Below are 21,209 nucleotides of genomic sequence, written 5' to 3' on the forward strand. Positions count from 1 at the left end.
ATACAAAACCAAGACTGCTTGGAGAAACGCATGTATCCTGAATCCATGCCATGTGATTATCTGCCCTCTAGGCAATACTTCTGCCACAGCCACTATTTAAGCAGCATTTATAACTCAACTCAGACACTCACCCCTAGATGAACTAACCCATATTGTTGCAAAATTCTTCTGTAGGTTTGTACGCAAAGGCTGCTGAAAGCTACAAGTCTTGGAAGCCAGTGCAAAGACATCAGTAAATATATCAAGTGGAAATTCTGACAAATAGGAAAGTAAGTCAAGTGTCATCTAGCAACTAATTCTCTCACTAGGCATCTGCAAACTCAACTGAAGACAGCCTTTGCACAGAATTACTCCCTAGCCGGCAACAGGAACAGAATTACTATTCTTGTATCCTACAGAGGAAACAAGGCACTGAAGAGATCAAAAACCTGTCTCAAGTCACCAGGAGGTATAAAGTCAATGTTCCAAATTATTTCTTCTGTGAGTAAAAAAAAAAAAAAAAAAAAAAAAAAAAAAAAACAATAAGACATCTGTGAAAGTGTAGGCTATCCAGCACCTGCTGACCTACAATAATCTTTGAGGCAGATGGTACCTTTTCCTAAATTCCAGGTGATTTAGTTTGTCCTCCCAATAGTGAAAAATGAAGCCAGCTTGAATTACAGTAATTCTCCCAGTACTGTAACAGTTACAGCACGGAGGTAACAGATGTCCTGCTCCAACACAGAGCAGACTAAACTCACCCAACTACCACATGGGGGTATTTCATCCGAAACCAGGCTGCCAGCATTCCCCCATAAGACCCTCCAATGGCTATGACAGGACTGTGACGGGCTCCTGCAATGGTCTCCTTTAAGTACTCAATTAGTACTGCAAAGTCTGCCAGAGCTTGTTCTGAGGTCAGGTAATTCAGATGCTTGGAATCCTGAGACAAAGAACACAGGAGCGTTTTATACAGCAATATCTGGCAGCAGTCTCTTTTCCCCAGACTACTTCGCTGGGTGAAACACTGGCTGGATGGCCGGGCCCAAAGAGTTGTGGTCAGGGGAGTTAAATCCAGTTGGCAGCCGGTCACAAGCGGTGTCCCCCAGGGCTCGGTACTGGGGCTGCTTCTATTTAACATCTTTATTAACGATCCTGATGAGGGAATTGAGCGCACCCTCAGTAAGTTTGAAGATGACACCAAGTTGGGAGGGAGTGTTGATCTGCCTGAGGGGAGAAAGGTACTACAGAGGGACCTGGATAGACTGGATCGATGGGCCAAGGTTAACTGTATGAGTTTCAATAGGGCCAAGTGTTGGGTCCTGCATTTTGGTCACAACAACCCCAGGCAACCCTACAGGCTTGGGGAGGAGTGGATGGAAAGCCTGATGGAAAGGGACCTTGGTGTACTGATGGACAGTCGGCTGAATATGAGCCAGCAGTGTGCCCAGGTGGCCAAGAAGGCCAATGGCATCCTGGCTTGTATCAGGAATGGTGTGGTGAGCAGGACTAGGAAAGTCATCCTGACCCTGTAGTGGGCATTGGTGAAGCTTCACCTCGAGTACTGTGTTCAGTTTTGGGCACCTCAGTACAGAAGGGATATTGAGATGCTGGAGCAAGTCCAAAGAAGGGCAACAACACTTGTGAAGAGCTTGGAGAATATGCCCTATGAGGAGAGACTGAAGGAATTGGGGCTGTTTAGTCTGGGAAAGAGGAGGCTAAGGGGAGACGTTATTGCTCTCTTCCAAGATCTGAAAGGTGATTGCAGTGAGAGAGGGGTTGTCTCTTCTCACTGGTGACAGGACAAGGGGAAATGGCCTCAAGTTGTGCCAAGGTAAGTTTAGGTTGGATATTAGGAAAAACTTCTTTACTGAAAGGGTTGTTAAGCACTGGAATAGGCTCCCCAGGGAGGTGGTTGAGTCACAGTCCCTGCATGTGTTTAAAAAACGTTTGGATGTGGGGCTCTGGGACATGATTTAGCGGAGGGTTGTTAGAGTTAGGGTAGTACAGTTAGGTTGTGGTTGGACTCGATGATCTTTAAGGTCTTTTCCAACCTGAGCTATTCTATGATTCTATACACATTGAGTTACAAAATTGTGCCTGACAAACTAAATAATCTTTGCAGGTGTCCTCTGAGGTGCTAGAAAATCCTAGATTTTCTAAAATTTATAATTAGTAGTTAGAAAAATAAGATAGTTGTTTATTTCTGGCATATCTTACTCAGGCAAGATGTTGCTGCACCGACAAGAATTATAATAAGCAGATTTTTTTGTTTTTATAGAACACATCCAAAGAAGAAAGCAAAGGCAACACTTACACTGAAAGATTCGTTTCCAAAGGGCAAGGATTCTCCATAATATCTGTGTTCAGCAAATACTAACATGGCATTAAGTTCTTCAGCCACATCCCACATAAAACCCTGGTTGGAGAAAAACAGACATGGAAAGTGATACAGGTGGTAGGTGGACATTTGGACTGGATGACCTTGGAGGTCTTTTCCAGTTTTAGTGATTCTATTATTTGCATGTCAGGGAAGTAGAAACTTCGAAGGATTTTGTAAGGGAACAAGCATCTGTTCTTAATTCCCAGGCACCTTCATTTCACTTTATATTTTTCTTAGTTTTCTTAGAGGAAAATAAAGCAATCAAACCCCCCACCTTTTACTCAGAAGCATTGTAAGCAATGGGATTGATGTAGTTGGGACCAAACTCTTTCATCCTTAGCTTTCAGGCACCACAGAGCGTTTCCTCAAGTTTTCTTCACAACTCAAGGAAGTTAATGCAAGTGCTTCCCTTTGATTTCTGTGGACTTCTAACAGGATCTCAAATCCCCTAAAACCTTTCCTATGCTTTTTCAGCTTGCTTTTTCTCCCGAAACTGTTATAACCACTATTGTAAGTTCTCTTTAAATGAAGCTGATGCCATCTTGCTTGTTGTTATTTTTCAGTAGGTCACTGCTGGAAAGGACTGTAATTTAAAATTCAGGGATCCAATCTGTACATACCGTGTTGTTACAGAACCATGTGATGTCTCCTTCATTGCCTGTATAAAACAGTATCGGCCCATTGTCTTTCTTCCAGTGCTGATCTGCTATCAGATATCGCTGCTGGAACGTAAGGTTTTCATCAAATCCAAAGTGATCAATCTGTCAAAACAATGCATAACAGCAATTTCAGAAAGGGAAAACTGATCATGGATCTGCAGCGCAAGTGCTGACAGTCACTTTGCAGAATTAAAATAAAGAAGAGTTTCACTAGGATAAAAGACACTAATTTATATTCTCAGATTCTTAACGTATCAACATTCTTCTGCCTTACAAGGAAGCCTACAAAAGTTAGAGGTCTACACAGTCAAGGAGAAACTTATCTTCAGATATAAAAGCCACATGCTCTTTTAATAGTATCATACCTAACCAGTAAAGTATAATTTAAGTTTTATTAAGTGAAAATTGGTCATTGTCTGACAATGCATAAAGAATTTTTCTAATTCCTGATTTACCTTGTTATTTAAGACTTCCTTCACTCACTCTTCTGGCATAACATAAAATTCAAACAAAAATAGAATAGAATATGTTAACTTAACTTAGAATATGTTAACTGTTAGAATATGTTTACTTTTTATTATTAGAAAAATACTGATTCTCTCTAGTTCCTGTATTATTGACAGACTTTTCCAGTAGTTTTATCAAGTGCTTCTCCTCCTCTCCTTGCAATTTTCGGTAATTCACACAGCCTCCCCAATTCTCCCTCTTGTCACTGCCCTAGAAATATTTTAAGTCAACACTCACACAACTCGAGGCAATAAAGCTGTGGGGTTTGGCTTATTAGAAATTCACTTTCAGTCTTTTCAGCCTTCATTCATATTGCTTTGTATGCACTATTCCCCTTCACCAAACATTCCTTAAACTTGCTTTTATAGTTTGCTCCTGCAGGGGCAGGATCTTATTCTGGAAGAAAGATACCCACCCAAGCTTTTATTAAACAGGAGAGCAATGCTGTCTAATTTCCATGTGTTCCCAAATCAACACTACTTTTAGTCATCAGCAGAAAATGATCTCTACTTTCTCAAATTTTACTTCCATCAGCAGAAAGCACCATTTCTTCCCTTTCATACTGCTGCTTGTGGTAGCAGCCTGACATCTGCTGGCTTGAGCACCTCTGCTCAGCCATCTGCCTTTGTATGGACAACTGCCAAACCTCAGACGCTCCCAGAACCGCATCTCATTTGGAGAACACCCTTAGGCTAGTGTTAAAAAGCAAGACATGCACAGATCTAGTGCTCATTTCCCTCAACAGCTCAGGAAAGGCAGCCCAGCTCCTGACCTGCAGGATCCAATTGCTCTGTACCACGTATTTAGGTACAGTTTGGGTAGAGAGTGCAGAAATTTATGATACACGTTGCTGCAAAGTGTATTTTCCCCACTCTCAAAGTTAAGGAAGAACTCTGGTGAGCCTGAAGCAGGAGGACAGCTGTGTTACAGCCCACTGCCTGACCAGTGCATTGCCTTGACAAGGGACAGGCTCTTCATCCTAAACAAGCTAACTTCATGACTGCTGCCAGACTGAAATACAGCTAAGGTATTTACCTTTTTTTCTGTGTGTTGTACAGTTTGCTCAATGGTACCGTTTCCTCATGTGTATAAGTACATGGCAATGTTATCATGCGCACCCTTAAGGTTTATTCACTGAATTCCAGTATTAACAACATATGCTGAGCTTGTTTTACACCAACAACTCACCTGCTCCTTTTTTGTTTGCAGTTACTGTGTTAAATTTAAGTTCACTTTCTACATCAGCAATAATCAAGAGTGATTTGTAGGTTGGCCAAATAACATCAGTAAGCAAAAATCTTTGATCCTAAGACCCCGGAGCAATTAAAGAGAGATTAAATAAGGCTCATGTAACAAATTAACAAAGTTTAATAAACTCCAACAGTATTACAAAGTACAACTAGATGTGAGGAAGAAATTCTTTACTATGAGGGCTGTGAGACACTGGAACAGGTTGCCCAGTGAGGTTGTGGATGCCCCCTCCCTGGAAGCATTCAAGGCCAGGCTGGATGGGGCTGTGAGCAACCTGGTCTAGAGGGAGGTGTCCCTGCCTATAGCAGGAGAGTTGGATCTACATGATCTTAAGGGTCCCTTCCAACCCAAACCATTCTATGATTCTAGACAGTTAAAAAAAACTCAGATCAGAAAAATAGGCTTACATGTCCTATCTGCTTTTTATGGGATCACGTCAAATTAAACGCCTTGCCTTAAAGCTTGATTCTCCACCCTTCCTGCCTAAAGCCAGAGTACAAACTACGAGGCTACACAAAACATATTCAGTTCTCTTGACCTGCAAGATTATGCATAAAAATCTTCAGTGGAGGCAGTCTAGTGAAACAACAGACAGAAACACACGAGAAAAAACAGCAGATGGAGCTGTCGTGTAGCCACAGCACGCCACTGCATCGCTCAGGGCTGCCTGCTCTCATTCAGCAAGTAGTTGCCTTCCCCATCCTCTATCAAATACAAGCACGCCAAACTCTATGCAAAGAGTGCATGACACACAGGCTAACACCCAGACTAAGTCAGATTTTATTAAAACGTTGAACCAGAAAGTTTCTTTTCCACTCCTATGCAAAATGAGTAAACCATTCAAGTTCAATTAGACAGAATAGAACATACAAGGAGAAGTGTATTCAGCTGTTTTGTTTTCTTTTTCCCCCCAGTACAATACCTTAACTGCTGGTTAACAATAACAGTGGTTAAGGTATATTACCACACACGAGGGTAACTTTTAATTTTTATGACAGCAAAAAGCTGTGCAATAGTCCCTGCTCCCCAAATCATGAGGCTCTTCAGCTGTTGCCTTCTTTTTAATTTTGGGTTAAAGGATCTCTTTGCTGTTCTGTTGCATCGCTATCTCTGACACAGAACCAGATTCTGATAAAGGGATTCAAGAGGAGAAAGGAGGAGTACTAGAAGCAAGAAGTCACAAATAAATTTAAAGCAAGCTTCTGCCACCTCCAGCATGCAGGAGAATACTTTGGAGAGCAACTCTGAGGCAAAGAAAGCAACAAGAGAACTTCATTCCCACATAGGAAAATCTTCAGGAAACTAATTTAAGTAAAAAAAAGAAATCACCCTATTTCTTCCCAACATTTTTTACCTGAAAGACTTGCAAAACATTTGGGGAAGATATATGTACAAACAGAACACACTGTGAAATGTCTGCAACCTGCAGCCAGCTGCCTCCTGAGTAAAGTCGGGCCACAGCTGCTGAGAATTGCACTCACTGAGGTTCATTAAAAACACAGGCAGGCTCACAGCCACATGGGCCATTCTGTCCCAGAGCTTCAAACCTAAGGCTTGAGCCAGCAGCTTTGATGTTTTAGCTCAAAAAACTTCCTCCAGCACATCTCATCTGCTCAGGATGAGGAGCCATCTCCGGTCTGTTCCACCTCTCTGCCATCTGCTTGAAGGACATGGCACAGTTCTCTGACCTTGCCTTGGATGTGCACGTGTCCTGTGCTTATGTGGATCTATCAAAGAGGACTTCTTTTTAAATGTTTTTTTTTGTTGTTGTTTTATTTTAAATGGACTTCCCAAAACAAGACACCCTGCTACACACATTTCCTCCAGGGAAGAAGAAAAAAGGCACAACAGATGTTCATCAGTTATTGCACAGATGTTTGCTTAATATACTCAGAGCCTGTGGTATTGAGTGAAGTGTAACGGCAAAACAGGACACGTGGGCTAAAACCCACTTCCTTCTCAGCAGCACCTTAAGGTCATTAACAACTACAGAGATGGGAGAGCAAAATCAGAGCAGCTTGGGTTGGAAAGGAACACAGTAATCATCCGGTTCCAACCCCCTGCTGTGGGCTGAGTGCCCCACACCAGCTCAGGCTGCCCAGGGCCCATCCAACCTGACCTTGAGCACCTCCAGGGATGGGGCACCTACAGCTTTTCCAGGGCAACCTGTGCCAGGGCCTCACTGCCCTGAGTAAATAATTTCTTCCTGATACATAACATAAATCTCCTCTCTTTCAGTTTAAAACCATTCCCCCTTGTCCTATTGCTATCAGACCATGTAGAAGTGTAGCCAGCAGATTGAGGGAGGTCATCCTTCCCCTCTACTCTGCCCTGCTGAGGCCACATTTAGAATATTGTGTCCAGTTCTTGGCTCCCCAGTTCAAAAAAGACAGGAATCTCCTAGAAGGAGTCCGTTGGAGGGCCTGGAGCATCTCTCATATGAGGAAAGGCCGAGTAACCTGGGTCTGTTCAGCCTGGGGAAAAGAAGACTGAGGGGAGATCTGATTAATGTTTATAAATATCTAAAGGGAGGTGGGAGGCAAATGGGAAACTGGTGGGAGACCAGTTTCTTCTTGGTAGTGTGTAGTGACAAGACAAGGAGCAATGGCCAATGAACATAGAAAGATCCACACATACATGCAAACTTCTTTACAGCAAGGGTGATAGAGCACCCAGAATGGTTGTGGAGTCTCCTTCTCTGGAGATATTCAAGACCCATCCAGACGCTGACATGTACGACCTATTGTAGGGAACTGCTTTGGCAGGGGCTAGGACTTGATCTCTTGAGGTCCCTTCCAATCCCTGCAATTCTCTTATTCCCCCAAATTTTGCTTATAAGCTCCCTTCAAGTAGTAGAAGGCCACGATGAGGTCTCCCTGAAGCCTTCTCTTCTCCAGACTGAAGAACCTCAGTTCCACCAACCTTCCATCACAGGAGATCTGCTCCAGCCCTCCAATCATCTTTGTGGCCCTAAAAAAGCTAAGGCTGTTTCAAAAAGACCATAATTCATAGAGTAGCATCTAACAAAATGCATCTAACGTCACCAAAGGTGGAAAGTCTATACCTGATGGTTTTACACTTCTGAGATTCTGGCAATTGTTCAAGCAAAGCCTTCCTGACATGCCTCATTTCAATTTTCTATGTGATAGCGTTCTCTCTCCAAATTCAGATGTCTCATCTGAAACTGAGTCAGTTGTTTTACTGGTGAAAAGCCAGAGGATGAGGAGGCACGCTCCGCTCTCCAAGTGGTGATGGAGTTGTTTTGAGTGCTCATCCTGTCTGCATTATTTCCTGCGGGCAGGAAGATGCAGGATAGGCTGAGGATATCCTCCTGTGCGAACAGCAGGCATCAGCCTCCCTGGGATTTCACCACCGTGTTGCTACGCCCAGCTTTACTCCCAGCAGGCTGGGGAACTCCTGGCCCTACTAGCTTTGTTTCCTCTTAGCATCTTTGCTTCCTCCATCTAAGCTGAAAGTTCAAGAAGGCAGAGACTGCCTGGCCATCTCTGTACAGTTGTATTCAAGGAGGCCTGAAGTTTTGTTGCAAGTGCTGTGATGTGCAATTAAATATTCCAGCTTCTAAAAATCTCTGCAGCAATAGAGTACCACTAAAATACATACACTATCTACCTCTTTGTGGAGACATGGAAACAGAGATAAAAACTAAATAAAATATTGAAATGTTTGTGTCCTCAACACTATTCGTATTGCTTTACTTCCTCTTATTGTACATGTTTGTGTAATACAGCCCTTGAGTTTCATCTCAGTCATGAGATTCTCAGATTGCCCCAAGAGACTTAGAAAAATAAAAAGACAAGATCAGCTTTGCTTTAATTTTTCCACTTTAAAAGTGTAGAATGAGAATGAGTGTAGAATGAGTACGAAGTACTCACCAATTGAATTCTGCATTCTTTGCTCAGTAGGCTGCTGCTTATGTAAGGGACACATGAGATTGAAGATCAGCACCAGTCTTGACATACTTGATCAACTGATGCTCTCTGGAAGAGCACAGTGATACAAACTGCATTCTCTTGCATCAGGCTACACTGACCCACTAAATTCAAAGTCCTACAAATAAATCAAATTGGAATTCAGAGACAATCCTGAAGTCACTGCAATCTTTCATATCCCCTCTAATTCAGAGGTATTACAGCAATTTAGGTTTTTGTCACTAGATCTAATTTTATCTGTTACATTTAATAAAACATGCAGATGTAATACACAAACCTTTTGTCTATAGATTCCGACTTCCATTTTACATAGAAAAACAGCAGTTTTCCGCTGCTCAGAGAGGCCAGATTTGCATTGGGAAGGTCAAAATCCTTGCAATGGAAGGATCTCCCCAATTGTGACCCTGTCCTTGTGAACACACTGCCCTTTGACTCCAATCATGTTTTGTGTATTTTACTGAAGCTTCTTTTGCCCTGCAGGAACCACGTCATCTGCTCTAGGGAGGCTGAAACTGCTTAAGGAAGTCTGGTTTTGGCACTCATTTATCACTTTAGTAATTAAAAAGCAGTGATGAGGAAAGCCTCAGCAGGAACTCTACCCCTGCCCAGGGACACACAGTTTGGATGAAGCACTTAGATGAAGAAGACCGAAGAACACTTAAACAGCTACAGTATATGCTGTAGGAAAGCACCAGGCAGCTCAGGTCAGCCCTTGTTAGAAATAAACAGTTCCCAAACATGGCATGCTAAAAGGTTATTTTTATTTCAGAAATCAAAGCAACTATGGGGATCACAAACAAACGAGTTTCTACTTCCACCTACTATTAGTAGTATCGTACCACAACTGAAACCTCAGGTCCTCCCGAACAGAAAGAACTCCACAAACCATTCAGGCTTCAAGTGAATGGTGCAGAACCTTCCAGCAATCACAGGATGCTATCCAGCTGGCAGGACAACCCAAGAAGTTCCACACCCTCCCCACATTTTCAGCCCCAGACTCCAGGGTGGCAAAGCTGCAGCAGAAGGGAGAGAATGTGTGAGCAAGGCAGCTGACAAGAACCACTGCAACCAGCTTTCCTGCCCACACTCCTTAACCCTGCTCTCAGCTCAAAGCAGCAGAGAGCTTGTGTTGCTAAGAGTTCATCAGCTACACAAATTTAGAACAAACAGGCAATCCACTCACCAAAAGTTGATGCCATTGATGCTTCTAGTCAAGGCAATATTATCCTACCCAAACTCTTCAACAGGACAGGGTATGGAGCAGGGAGTACAGATGAACAGGTTTGTGCTCTATCGCCCAAAGCATAAAGGTGAAATGCACCAAAATGCACAACATGAGCAGAGCTGAAGTCACTCTTGTGAAAGGTCTCTCAGATCCATCACAGGCAAAAGCCTGGAACTTTTCCCATCTGCCTTCCAGACCAAATTACAAATCTATCACATCTGGAGGATTAACATTAAGAAGAAAAAAAAAAGTACATAACCTTTTGATATGTCACAGAGTAATCAATATAAAATATATATTCCAGTTCTGCTCAATTGATCTCTACCCCTCTCCAAAAAGCTGCCACTTTCTTAGAGGTTCAACTCAAGCTGCATCAGTTTTACTTCCCATGGTTTCAAAGCTGCAAGGAAACAGCTATCACTCTCAGCTGCAGCTCAATCACTACTGTGTTTTCTTTTCTACAACAAATCCAACTCTACTCAGGGGATCCATGGAAAAACTCAGTTGAGGTGCACGTAAGCAGAAAAACTATTGTTATCCATCCTGCTCTTCTTCTAATTAGACAAAGCACTGACAAAAAACCCGAGCTGCTGCCGTTCACTGAATTAAAAGGCTCTGAATAGCTCCATCTGAGACCAACCAAGTGCTGGGGATTTTACACTTGCCACTGTAGGTCATTTCTTTACTAACCACCAATTCTGCTGAGCATCTATGAGCAAGAGGAGGAAGAAACATTTTGGAAAACAAAGCTTGAAAACTGCAGCTAGTCATAGAGCACTTATGCAATAGTAACAGTATCAGACAGCAATTTCTCCTCTGACAAGCTTGCAACACATCAAAGCATGCAGGGAACTGCGTATGCGCTGGGTCCCCAGATGCTGGGAAGTGGAAAGATAAGGAGATCAGCTCAGATTCAGGGAATTAACACCTTTTGGTCTCTGCAGGTGAAAAGGCAGTCTACCAATTGCTCTATTTTAAAGCAGAAACATCCAGGTCTGCTGTCCCAACTGTTCCAGAAGTTCTTCAGTGGCTGAGAGGCAAACACATAGATACACAATGGGTCTTGACACCAGTGCAGCTATCTCCTAGAATCAAGCTGGAACACATTTTTCTTCTCATGGCAAAGTGTAAGAGATTATTCTTTTATATCATTGACTCAAAGTTTGCTGAGGAACAAGTCCAGGCAAGTCCTGGGCAAAGGTAGAGAAATCTATCTGGAGGACCCTGATGGACAGGTCCTGGCAAAGGGTTGTGAAATCCATTAAGGAGCACAGGTGGACAAGGCCAGGGGTAATGAGAGAGGGATAAGCTGCTGATAATGGCCGGGAAACGGTCTTTTGTGTGGACTTATCTCGAGGAAGATTGGCCATCTCAGGAGGTACCCACACGACTCTTGCTCAAGCACCCAGGCAACTAGGCAGGAAAAAAAGGAGGATAAAAGAGGGTCCAACAACCATGAGGATAGGTGTCTGCCATCAGATCCCTCACCACGAAAGGCCTGCATGCTGATGGGCTCAGGGTGTCTGCTATCAGATCCCTCACCATGAAAGGCCTGCATGCTGACGGACTCTCTAGGGCTACCTGTGACCCTGCTGCTTCCTCCCTGACTTACTCTGCGGCTTCTTCCTGGACCCACCCGGTACCTGCACCCTCGTGTTGCCCAAGACCAGCCTCGCTGCTCCTGCCCTTCTGCCTCGGACCATTGGAACGGCGTGCAACGGGTCTACTGCCAGATCCTGGTGGTGACTATCCCCGCTGTATGCAATTCTTGCTTCTTCCTATCTTTTCTATTTCTCGCCTTCCCTTTCCCATCACCCCAATCCATAATAGTGTCCATCCTCCCCTCTCCCCATCTCCCTTATTAACGTTTGTAATAAACTGGTTGGACCAACATTTGAACCGTTGTTTCTTAATCTCACGCCGGGTACACATATTTCAAAGAACCTCCTCTCCCTCCTATAAACTGGAGCGAGACACAAAGCCATCATTTTCCTTTCTAAATAGAGACCCTTAGGTTTTAATTCATAGAATGGCCTGGGTTGAAAAGGACCGCAATGATCATCGAGTTTCAACCCTATCACTATCACCCTCATTGTCCTATCATATATTGTCCTATCACTATCCACCCTCAGCATTGACCAAAAGTGCAAAACAGTTATCAGACTGTAACTTGTTGAAAACAAGAATGCCAATTTCAAGCAAATAAAACTAGATAAGGAGCACAACAGAGAGGAGAAAGTCTCCCTTCTCTGAGAGGTGCTGTTTTATGGGAAATGCCAATTCAGAAGAAGCCAGTGAATCCTGGAGTTGTTCTGCTCTTGACTGTGAGAAGGAAATTTTCTTGAAGATATTGAAGTAGATCAAAATCAACACTTTTAAATCCGACTAGCAGTTATTTGGCAGCTTTTTGTGGCTCAGGTTGGTGTCTCAGAATAGTAACAAATGTTGGGTATGGCAAGAAAGGTTTGGCGTGTCTGGCAACACAATACAATAGCACTTCTAACTTCTGGTAAAGGAAAAAACAAGTGATTTTTATATAATTTTAATTGGTACCAAGGGGCTGTGTCAGTGTTCAGAGCAGTGATGCTGATGATTGTATTTTGAGATGCATTACTTGGCGTGTATGTTTTACTCATCAAGGAGTACAGGAGCACTTGGCAGCTCTCACTCGGTGATTTCATAGTGTGATTGAAAATGGGAGCTGTAAGCTATAAAGCAGGTCTATAAGCAGAAACAATAGTGGTCATTCAGTGCACAGGAAAACAGGGAAGTACTTGTTAGAGCTTGTTAGTGAATTTTTATTTTTATGCACTGCTTATCTGGGGGTCACAATGCAGACATAATCTGCTCAAATTAGGCAGGAAGCACTTAATTTCCTCACAACTTGCAGTCTCTTCAGTCGAGTGAGCAGTTCATACAAAGGGCTACAAAAAGCATTGGTTGCTCCCCTCTCTGAAAATAAGCATCTAAATCTCGAGCTTTAACCACTAAGAAGCTGTAGTGGGTCCCTGAAAGATTTCCATCAGTCCTTTTTTAATAAAGAAGGTCTTAGGGACTAAAGAATAAAGAAAACTACACATGGCTGAAGTAGCAAGTAGTTCATAAACCAGGTATGCATGAGGTCTTAGCAGAGAGCAATCCTGCTAACGTGCTTGAGGTTTCCTTGTCATGCTACCTTACCAAGCCAATTGCCTGAGCTGTCACACTGGATTGTTTCTTTAAATCTTCAAAGTCTGAAGAAGCACCTACATTTTCTTTACTCCATCAATTCTGGAATATGTAGGCTTAGTATCTAAAGCAGTTAAACTTAGAAGGAATTCAATAGGAAAACCTATAAAAGGAGCTCAGAGATCTTCTGTATGTTTGTCAAATGGTTACTTTGTCCCCTAGGTGCAGGAAGTCAGAATTAAACATGGATGGAAGAATGGAAATGGTGTTTCTTTTCAGCACAGTTAGTAGATACTGTCCTCCTGGCTCTGTGATATGGGCGTTAATTTTCTTTCTTTAGTTTTCAGCACTGACCTCTGGGCTCGGTTCAGCCCTTCTGGGACGGTGTTTGTGGAGTAAGGCCTAGGAAGAATCTCCCAACAAGGGCTTTTCACTGAAAGGCCTGGATGTGTGGGATGCAAGCATGCAGGGAGCTGTGTGATACCTGCTGTGGCTTCTGCCTCTCCTGTTAATAGGGACACACTTGGTGCATCTCCTTTCCTTTCTGGTAAACTTATTCTGCTTCCAAAGGGAGTAAATCTTGTATTGTGAAGCAAAAAGACCTGACAACTTCCTAAAAGCATCCACAAAGGGACTGAGTCCGCAGAAGAGGTAGTTGTAGGTGGTAGTTTCCATGCAGCAGTTTCCCGTTAAGACAACAGGAACAGAAAGTGATGGGTATTCGGCCTCCTGACTTCCTCAGGGCTTTGACTGAGGCCAGACTGAACTAAAGGAAGTGGGTGAAAGCAAAACTAGCACTAACACAACTTCTGATTTATGCCTCAAACCAGCAGCTTGTTTTTCCTTGCTGCCTGACTTCCTGAAATTGAGTTCATCCACAGAACTGCTCAAAACCATAAGCTGATCTGAAAACGCTGGCATAAAATGACAAATACCTGTCCACCTACAAATGCAGTTTTCAGTCCTTCAAGTCACACCAGAGGTGAAACGTGGAGCTACTGTAGCTCCTAAGCAGTGGCTCCCATCCTACAAACTAATGGCAATTAGTTTTTTTGCAAATGTCTGAGTAGTGGTTTTGTCTGTGCCAAACAGGGTAGTTTGTAACCATGCTCTTGCCTGGCTTTAAGTAGAAAGAGGGGGAAAAAATGAAATTTAAATAGAGAAGTGTTTTGAATTCTCCTATGAGGAAAGGTTGAGGGAAATGGGCTTGTTTGGCATGGAGAAGAGAAGGCTCCAGGGAGACCTCATTGTGGCCTTCCAGTACTTGAAGGGAGCATATAAACAGGAGGGGGAAATGGCTTTTTACAAGGGTGGATAGTAGTGACAGGCCAAGGGGAATGCTTTTAAACTGAGACAGGGGAGGTTTAGTTAGATATTAGGAAGAAGTTTTTCACACAGAGGGTGGTGACACACTGGAACAGGTTGCCCAAGGAGGCTGTGGATGCCCCATCCCTGGAGGCATTCAAGGCCAGGCTGGATGTGGCTCTGGGCAGCCTGGTCTGGTGGTTGACAACCCTACACATAGCAGGGGGGTTGAAACCCTTTTCCTTTTCAACCCAGGCCATTCTATGATTCTATATATCTGTTTTCCATTCCTCAAAGCTTCATCCTGTAACATAGGATAGGCCATTCAAGAAACCTAGTGTAGCCAGAAGCAATCCAATTGCACAGAAGCTTGAAGAGCTTCCTTTTACAGAAGCTCTTTTACATGCATTTACTAAACTATGAAATCTAGAAAGTGATTCACTGCAACAACAACCAATCTTCAGTAAATGGCCACACAACAGACGTGTCTTAGCTTGAAATAGTCTCACAGGAGGAACAGACGCAGAAGCTTGCTGAACAGCAGTTTATTTGTACATGCTACATTGGTTCTTAGGCCAATTCATAGCTCCTTACAGAATAAGTGATGTGCACACAAAGTGGGATTGTGGAGAAAGGCCCATCACCACATTAAGTCTTGCACAGTCATCAATTATCAAATTGACGGAAGAGGCATCACATGCACTCAGCTCTCAATTCTTGGTGAAGTCAGGAGAAGAACAGCAGAACTGCTGCCTTGGACTTCTGGAGGGAAGACTTTAAACTATTTAGGACCCTGGTAGGGTGGGTCCCTTGGGATTCATTCCTGAAGGGTAAAAGGGTCAAAGAAGGCTGAATGCTCCACAAGAAGGAAGTCCTAAATTGCAGCAGCAGTCTGTCCCCCTGTGCTGCAAGGTGAGCCAGAGGGAAAGACGGCAGGTATGGATGAACAGAGAACCTTTCCTAAGGCTCCAGGAAAAAACAAGGTCTAACTCCTGGGGAAGAAGAGGGAAGCGACTTGGGAAGAGTACAAAGAAGTACGAAGGATATGCAAGGAGAAAATCAGAAAGGCAAAAGTCCAACTTGAACTCAACTTGACCACTGGGGTAAAAGATAACACAACATTATTATAAATATATTAACACTAAAAGGAGGGCCAAGGAGAATCTCCATCCCTTACTGGATGCACCAGGGAATCTGGCCATGGAGGATAAGGAAAAGGTTGAGGTTCTAAATGCCTTTTCACATCTATCTTTAAAAGTCAGATAAGTTACCCTCAGAGTACACTATCCCTTGATCTGAAAGTCTGGGGATGGAGTGCAGAATAAACCCCCCCACAATTCAGATGGGAACAGTTAGAGACCTACTACTCCACCTGGACTGTCACAAGTCCATGGGGCCAGATGGAATCCACCCGAGGGTGCCAAGGGAGCTGACAGAGGTGATTGCCAAGCCACTTTGCACTGTCTATCAGCATCCCTGATCAACTGGAGAGGTTCCAGAGGATTGGAGGCTTGCCAATATGACTTGCATCTACAAGAAGGGATGTAAGGAGGATCTGGGGAACCACAGGTGACCTCAGTGCCAAGGGAGGTTATGGAGCAGACCATCTTGAGTGAGATCACACCATGTGTAGAACAACCAGGAGAACAGGCCCCATCAGCATGGGTTCACAAAAGGCAGGTTCTACTTAATCAACCTGATCTCCTTCTGTGAGGAAATGACCTGCCTGGTGGATGAGGGAAAGGCTCTTGGAGTAATCTGGCTAGATTTCGGCAAAGCCTTTGACATTGTCACCCACACTATTCTGCTGGAGAAGCCAGCAGCCTGCAGCTCTTTGGTGGGTAAAGAACAGGCTGGAGGGCTGGGCAGTGAAAGGAGTTAAAGCCAGTTGGTGAACAGCCATGAGCGGTGTTCTCCAGGGGTCAGTATGGGGCCTGTCCTGTTTAGTATCTTCACTGAGAACCTGGATGAGGGCACTGAGTGCACCCTCAGTAAGTTTGCAGATGATACCACACTGGGAGGAAGTACCAATCTGCATGGGGGTCAGAAGGCACTACAGAGGGATCTGGACAGGCTGGATAGCTGGGCTGAGGCCAGTGGGATAAAGTTCAACAAGACAAAGTGATGGGTCCTGCATTTTGGCCACAACCACCCCAGGCAATGCTACTGGCTTGGGGCAGAGTGGCTGCAAGACTGTGTGGAGGAAATGGAGCTGGGGGTGATGGTCAGCACTCACCTGAACACAAGTCAGCAGTGTGCCCAGGTGGCCAAGAAGGCCAATGGCATCCTGGCTTGTATCAGAAAGTGTTGCCAGCAGGAGCAGGGAGGTGATGGTCCCTCTGTACTCAGCTCTGGTGAGACCACACCTTGAGTGCTGCATTCAGTTCTGGGTCTCTCACTACAAGAAAGGCATTGAGGCCCTGGAGTGTGTCCAGAGAAGGGCAAGGGAGATGTGAGGGGTCTGGAGCACAAGTCTTACAAGGACCAGATGAGGGAACTGGGATTATTTAGTCTGGAGAAGAGGAGGCTCAGGGGAGTCCTTATCGCTCTCTATAACTGCCTTACGGGAGGCTGTGGAGAGATGGGGGTCAGCCTCCTACGTAACCAGGAAATATTGGTGATAGGTGGATGGTTGGACTGGATAACCTTGGATGTCTTTTCCAAGCTCCGTGATTCTATGATTCACTCTTTTCTAAAAGGACAGCTTATCACAGAGAAGCCTTTAAATTTCACTAAGTTTGAATTATTGTCCTCTTAGTACCACATTTAGTGCATCAAAAATTTTCAGGCTTCAATTTTTATAACAGTGGTAGGTACATTGAAGACAGGAATCCAGAGGTGCAAGACAAGGCTTCCCGAAGGTTAGAAAAAGGTTAGAAAAGCTGCCTGACTCCAAGCTCACCCCATCATGGGATTATCTCTACTTGGAGGAGACAGCTTTCAAATGCTTCAGTGTCTTTCCAGTGACTCTTCATTGTGGTCACTGCCACAGCTGCCTACAAAAGGGCTATTCAGATTGGCCTTCTACTTGCAGCTCCATACATTTTATGTATTTGTTAAGTTCATTTAAAGATGGATTAATTTAATACACCAACTACAAGTTTGTGAGCAAGATATTAAAACACAAGCAAGGCTAGTCTTACCAATAGAAGCCACACTAGCCTAACAGACCATAAAGGAGATCAGCTTCCCCAGAACAGATACAGTTTGTTGACTGCAGATGTGGGTGATGGCAGTTCCTCATCCAATGGCTGTATACCAATTTGTGGCAGCATGAGGGATCTTTCTACCCAGGTAATGTCACTCATGCTTTGGAGAAGCAGAGGTCTTAAAGGCATCAGTTGCATGCTAAGGGGAAAGTGTCCCACCCCCAAGCCGAAATAATTAAGATCATTAAGGACACAGTCCAGGGCACACATAGGCTAAAATCCCAGTCACACTGACAGACACTGCTTGACTTACTTCTCCAAGTTCTAGACTTTAACCCTGTTGTCAAGGGTGCCAGACACTTGACATGGTAAACAGGAGGAAGTTCAATGCAATTTAACTCTGACTCCATTACTTCCCCACGTTTTCGGAAAGCAGACAAATATCAGGCTTAATTCAGACATCAGCATCAATAAGTGCTGTCACTAAACCTTCAGGCAATGCTAAAGGTCTTCATGCCAAAAAGTTCCACTTAGACTGTGATTCTACATGAAAGTTTTCAGCTTCTAAAATTCTGTTCTCCAGAGTGCAACACTAATGAATGATTTACAGTGCTCAGTGGGTGACATTTTAAGCAGCAGGATTCAAGCAAGCCACTATCTGTACTTCAAAGTTGTCTTGAGTGGAAGTACTAAATATTTAAATAGCATTCAAAAAGTGTTTTTTAAATACAAATAGGTGTAAGAGATGTTTCTTTTGTTACAGCATATTTTACCGTACTGTCAAATTGTTTTTATAGTGCATGCTTTTGTATAAGCACTTCCAACTGATAATAAACTCATCCACAGGAAAAACAACAAGAGCAAGCTTCAGCTACAAAAGAAACAGCAGCATGGAACAGGGGCAGATGATTCAAGCCCTGAGCAACTCCACTGTAAACAATTAAACATCAACAAGAGGCAGCAAAGTATCATCAGCCCTATTTAATATGGTAATCATAGTGTTTACGTTCCATTACAGAACCATAATGCAATTATGAGTTTCCAGACAGCAGCCTTCTGCTGTTGCCTGTCCTATATGTAGCATAGATCCTGCATGTTGTGCTACCGATAAAAAACAGTTTTATGTCCCATCCTGTGATTAAGTAGGAACCCTCTTTCCCACAGCAGGTACTCACAGACAGTATGATTCTGTTTGCAATAAGGGAAGGAAACTTGGGAGAGACTGAAGGAAGCGAGATCTGCCATCATCTTTAAAACAAAGTCACTGGGACTCTTCCTTCCCTTCTCTCAACATTTATCTACCCCTAAATCCACAGATCTGAGGCACACAGCAGCTCTGCCATTTTGCTGTCAGCTACATGGCACACAGGCTGCCTCTGCCAGTACCAGGGGACAGTAACCAAGTGTCACCACAACCAAATAGGGGTGACAGCACAGTGACAAAGGGCAGTTCAGATCACAGCACAGAATGACTATCATCAGTATTAGGGCAGCAATAGGTAACAACCAGCATGCTACAGTTATGTGTCATGCTTTAAGTTACAACACTACTACCGGATTGATATCCTGGCCAACACAGACCGCAGACTGCAGAAGGTATCTGCAGTACCCTATGGGGCAATGAGTTTAAGGATTATTAAAAGAGGAACCCAAATCACTACCTGAACATCTGAAAAGCATTCAATAGAGATGTTCTCAACACAGAAATACCATAGATTATACACAGAACCCCTGGAAGAAGGCCACACACAGGTCAGAAATGCAGACTACAGGCAAATGCAATCCCAGAGCAAGTTTCCCCACTAACACAGCTCCCCACTCACCTCTCAACTCTAACAGTAGGACCCTAGACACTAATTTTTTTTTTTCTTCTTGCCTGTTCTCTCTGAAAACGTAGAACATCTCAGAAGGGACTTCCAAGATCATCTAGTTCCAACCCTCCAGCAGTAGGCAGGGTTGTCAACCACTAAATCAAGCACTAGATCAGGCTGCCCAGGGCCCCATCCAGCCTGGCCTTGAATACCCTTGGGATGGGGCATCCACAGCTCCTCTGGGCAGCTGTGCCAGGGCCTCACCAAGCTCTTGGTGAAAAACCCAACATCTAATCTAAATACCTTCTCTTCCAGTTTAGAACTGATCCCCCTTGCCCTACCACTATTCACCCATGTAAGAAGTTGTTTTCCCTTCTGTTTATAAGTTTCTCTCAAGTACTGTAAGGCCATAATGAGGTCTCCCCTGAGCTTTCACTTCTCCAGGCTGAAGAAACCTCCATTTTGAAGTCTCCTCCTAGAAAATTAACAAGAGATGTTTTATTCACATAACTCTGTGCCTTGAACACCCACAGCTCCCCTGCCTAGTCCAGGGCATGAGATTCAAAGAGAGGCTACAGGCTTGCCCCCAGCCAAAGCCAGACACTACTACAAAGCATCCTCTTCTCTCACCATGCATCCCAGTTAATAACAACCATTACTGCCCCTACAAGATGAGACAGAAGATCAAGATGCAGACATTCCCTGACATGCCATAAGGAGCTGCTGACTGCTTTGGGGAAAGCATAAAAATAAGCACGTTTCAAGGGGAGCACAGCAGCACTTGCAGTGCCCCAGGTTGGATGTGGCTCTGGGCAGCCTGATCCAGCAGGTGGCAACACAGCCCTCAGCAGGGGATTGGAACGAGATGGCCTTTAAAGCCCCTTGCTGCCTAAGTCACTTTATGGACATGGATTCCCCTGCACTGGACACGTGCTATAGATTTTGCCAACAAACTGAGAACTGTTGGAGCTGACAGCAAAATGCAGCTCAGAGGAACAAGAGAAATCTCTTTCATATTTACAATGAACAAAAGGCAGCCGGCTGCTATTTGGAAGCATTATCAGGGTACACAAATGACCACGCAGGACATGCTATGGAGCTTTGGACATGGGTGCAAAGATGCCCACAACGGTACAGGCAACAGAATATTTAAGTTTTACCAGAGGAACTGAGCATTGCAATACCTAGAGAGCTCTAAAAGTATACTAATATTGAGCCCACAACGCAATCATTTGATCAAAGAACGATCAAATGATCACTTCTCCATCTCCACAGGAGTTCCCTGCCTCAGCCCCAGCAACCCCTCAGGCACAGCCTGTCCAGTCAGGGTTTCCCTCAGTGGGCTCTGCCGCCACTCGGCTCTCCTCACGACCCGCAGCGCGGCGGGCTCCTACCTGCTGCGTGAGGTACCGCGTGAGGTACGGGGCGGGCAGCGGCGCGACCCCTCGGCGGCGGCGGGGAGCAAGGAGAGCGCCGAGAGACCCGAGGAGGAGGAGGAGCAGGAGGAGCCGCAGACACAGCATCTGTAACATCGCCAAGCTGAACGAGAGCTAGCCACCGGCCCGCGGCTTTATAGACAGCCCACCCCTCGCCCCCCCCCCGCCCCTGACGGTGGGAAGTACCTCCCATGAGCCCCGCACGGGGCACTCTGAGGGACAACCCCGAAGGGGAGGGGTTATGGTCTCGCACGTGGTGGGCGGGCACTAAGGGGACGGGCTTCCGATTGGTTACAGGTTGTGGTTAATTCGCGCGCTCTCTCGCGGTTGGTTGGCTGAGGTGGCTGGCGTGACATGTAAAGTTCGGGCACGGTGAGAAGACAGCG

General features: G+C 44.5%; 1 protein-coding gene across 3 annotated transcripts in view; it reads right to left on the reverse strand.

Moving 5' to 3' along the window:
- Positions 1–21,037, reverse strand: part of PRCP (prolylcarboxypeptidase) — a 29,417-nt gene extending 8,380 nt beyond the window's left edge. Inside the window, exons 1-4 of one of the 3 annotated variants that reach the window (XM_040647048.2) lie at positions 21,010–21,037; positions 2,983–3,123; positions 2,297–2,398; positions 741–922 (exon numbers count right to left, since the gene is read on the reverse strand). In XM_040647048.2, coding sequence (XP_040502982.1) covers positions 741–922; positions 2,297–2,392 — 278 coding nt within the window. In that variant the 5' untranslated portion in view covers positions 2,393–2,398; positions 2,983–3,123; positions 21,010–21,037. Of the gene's footprint in view, positions 1–740; positions 923–2,296; positions 2,399–2,982; positions 3,124–6,133; positions 6,221–20,781; positions 20,933–21,009 lie in introns of those variants that run through there. The other 2 variants (XM_425654.8, XM_046902278.1) reach the window with 2 other exon arrangements.
- Between the last annotated feature and the right edge of the window lie 172 nt (positions 21,038–21,209).

The sequence above is a fragment of the Gallus gallus genome, chromosome 1 (genome assembly GCF_016699485.2).
Source record: "Gallus gallus isolate bGalGal1 chromosome 1, bGalGal1.mat.broiler.GRCg7b, whole genome shotgun sequence".
Taxonomy (NCBI): Eukaryota; Metazoa; Chordata; class Aves; order Galliformes; family Phasianidae; genus Gallus; species Gallus gallus.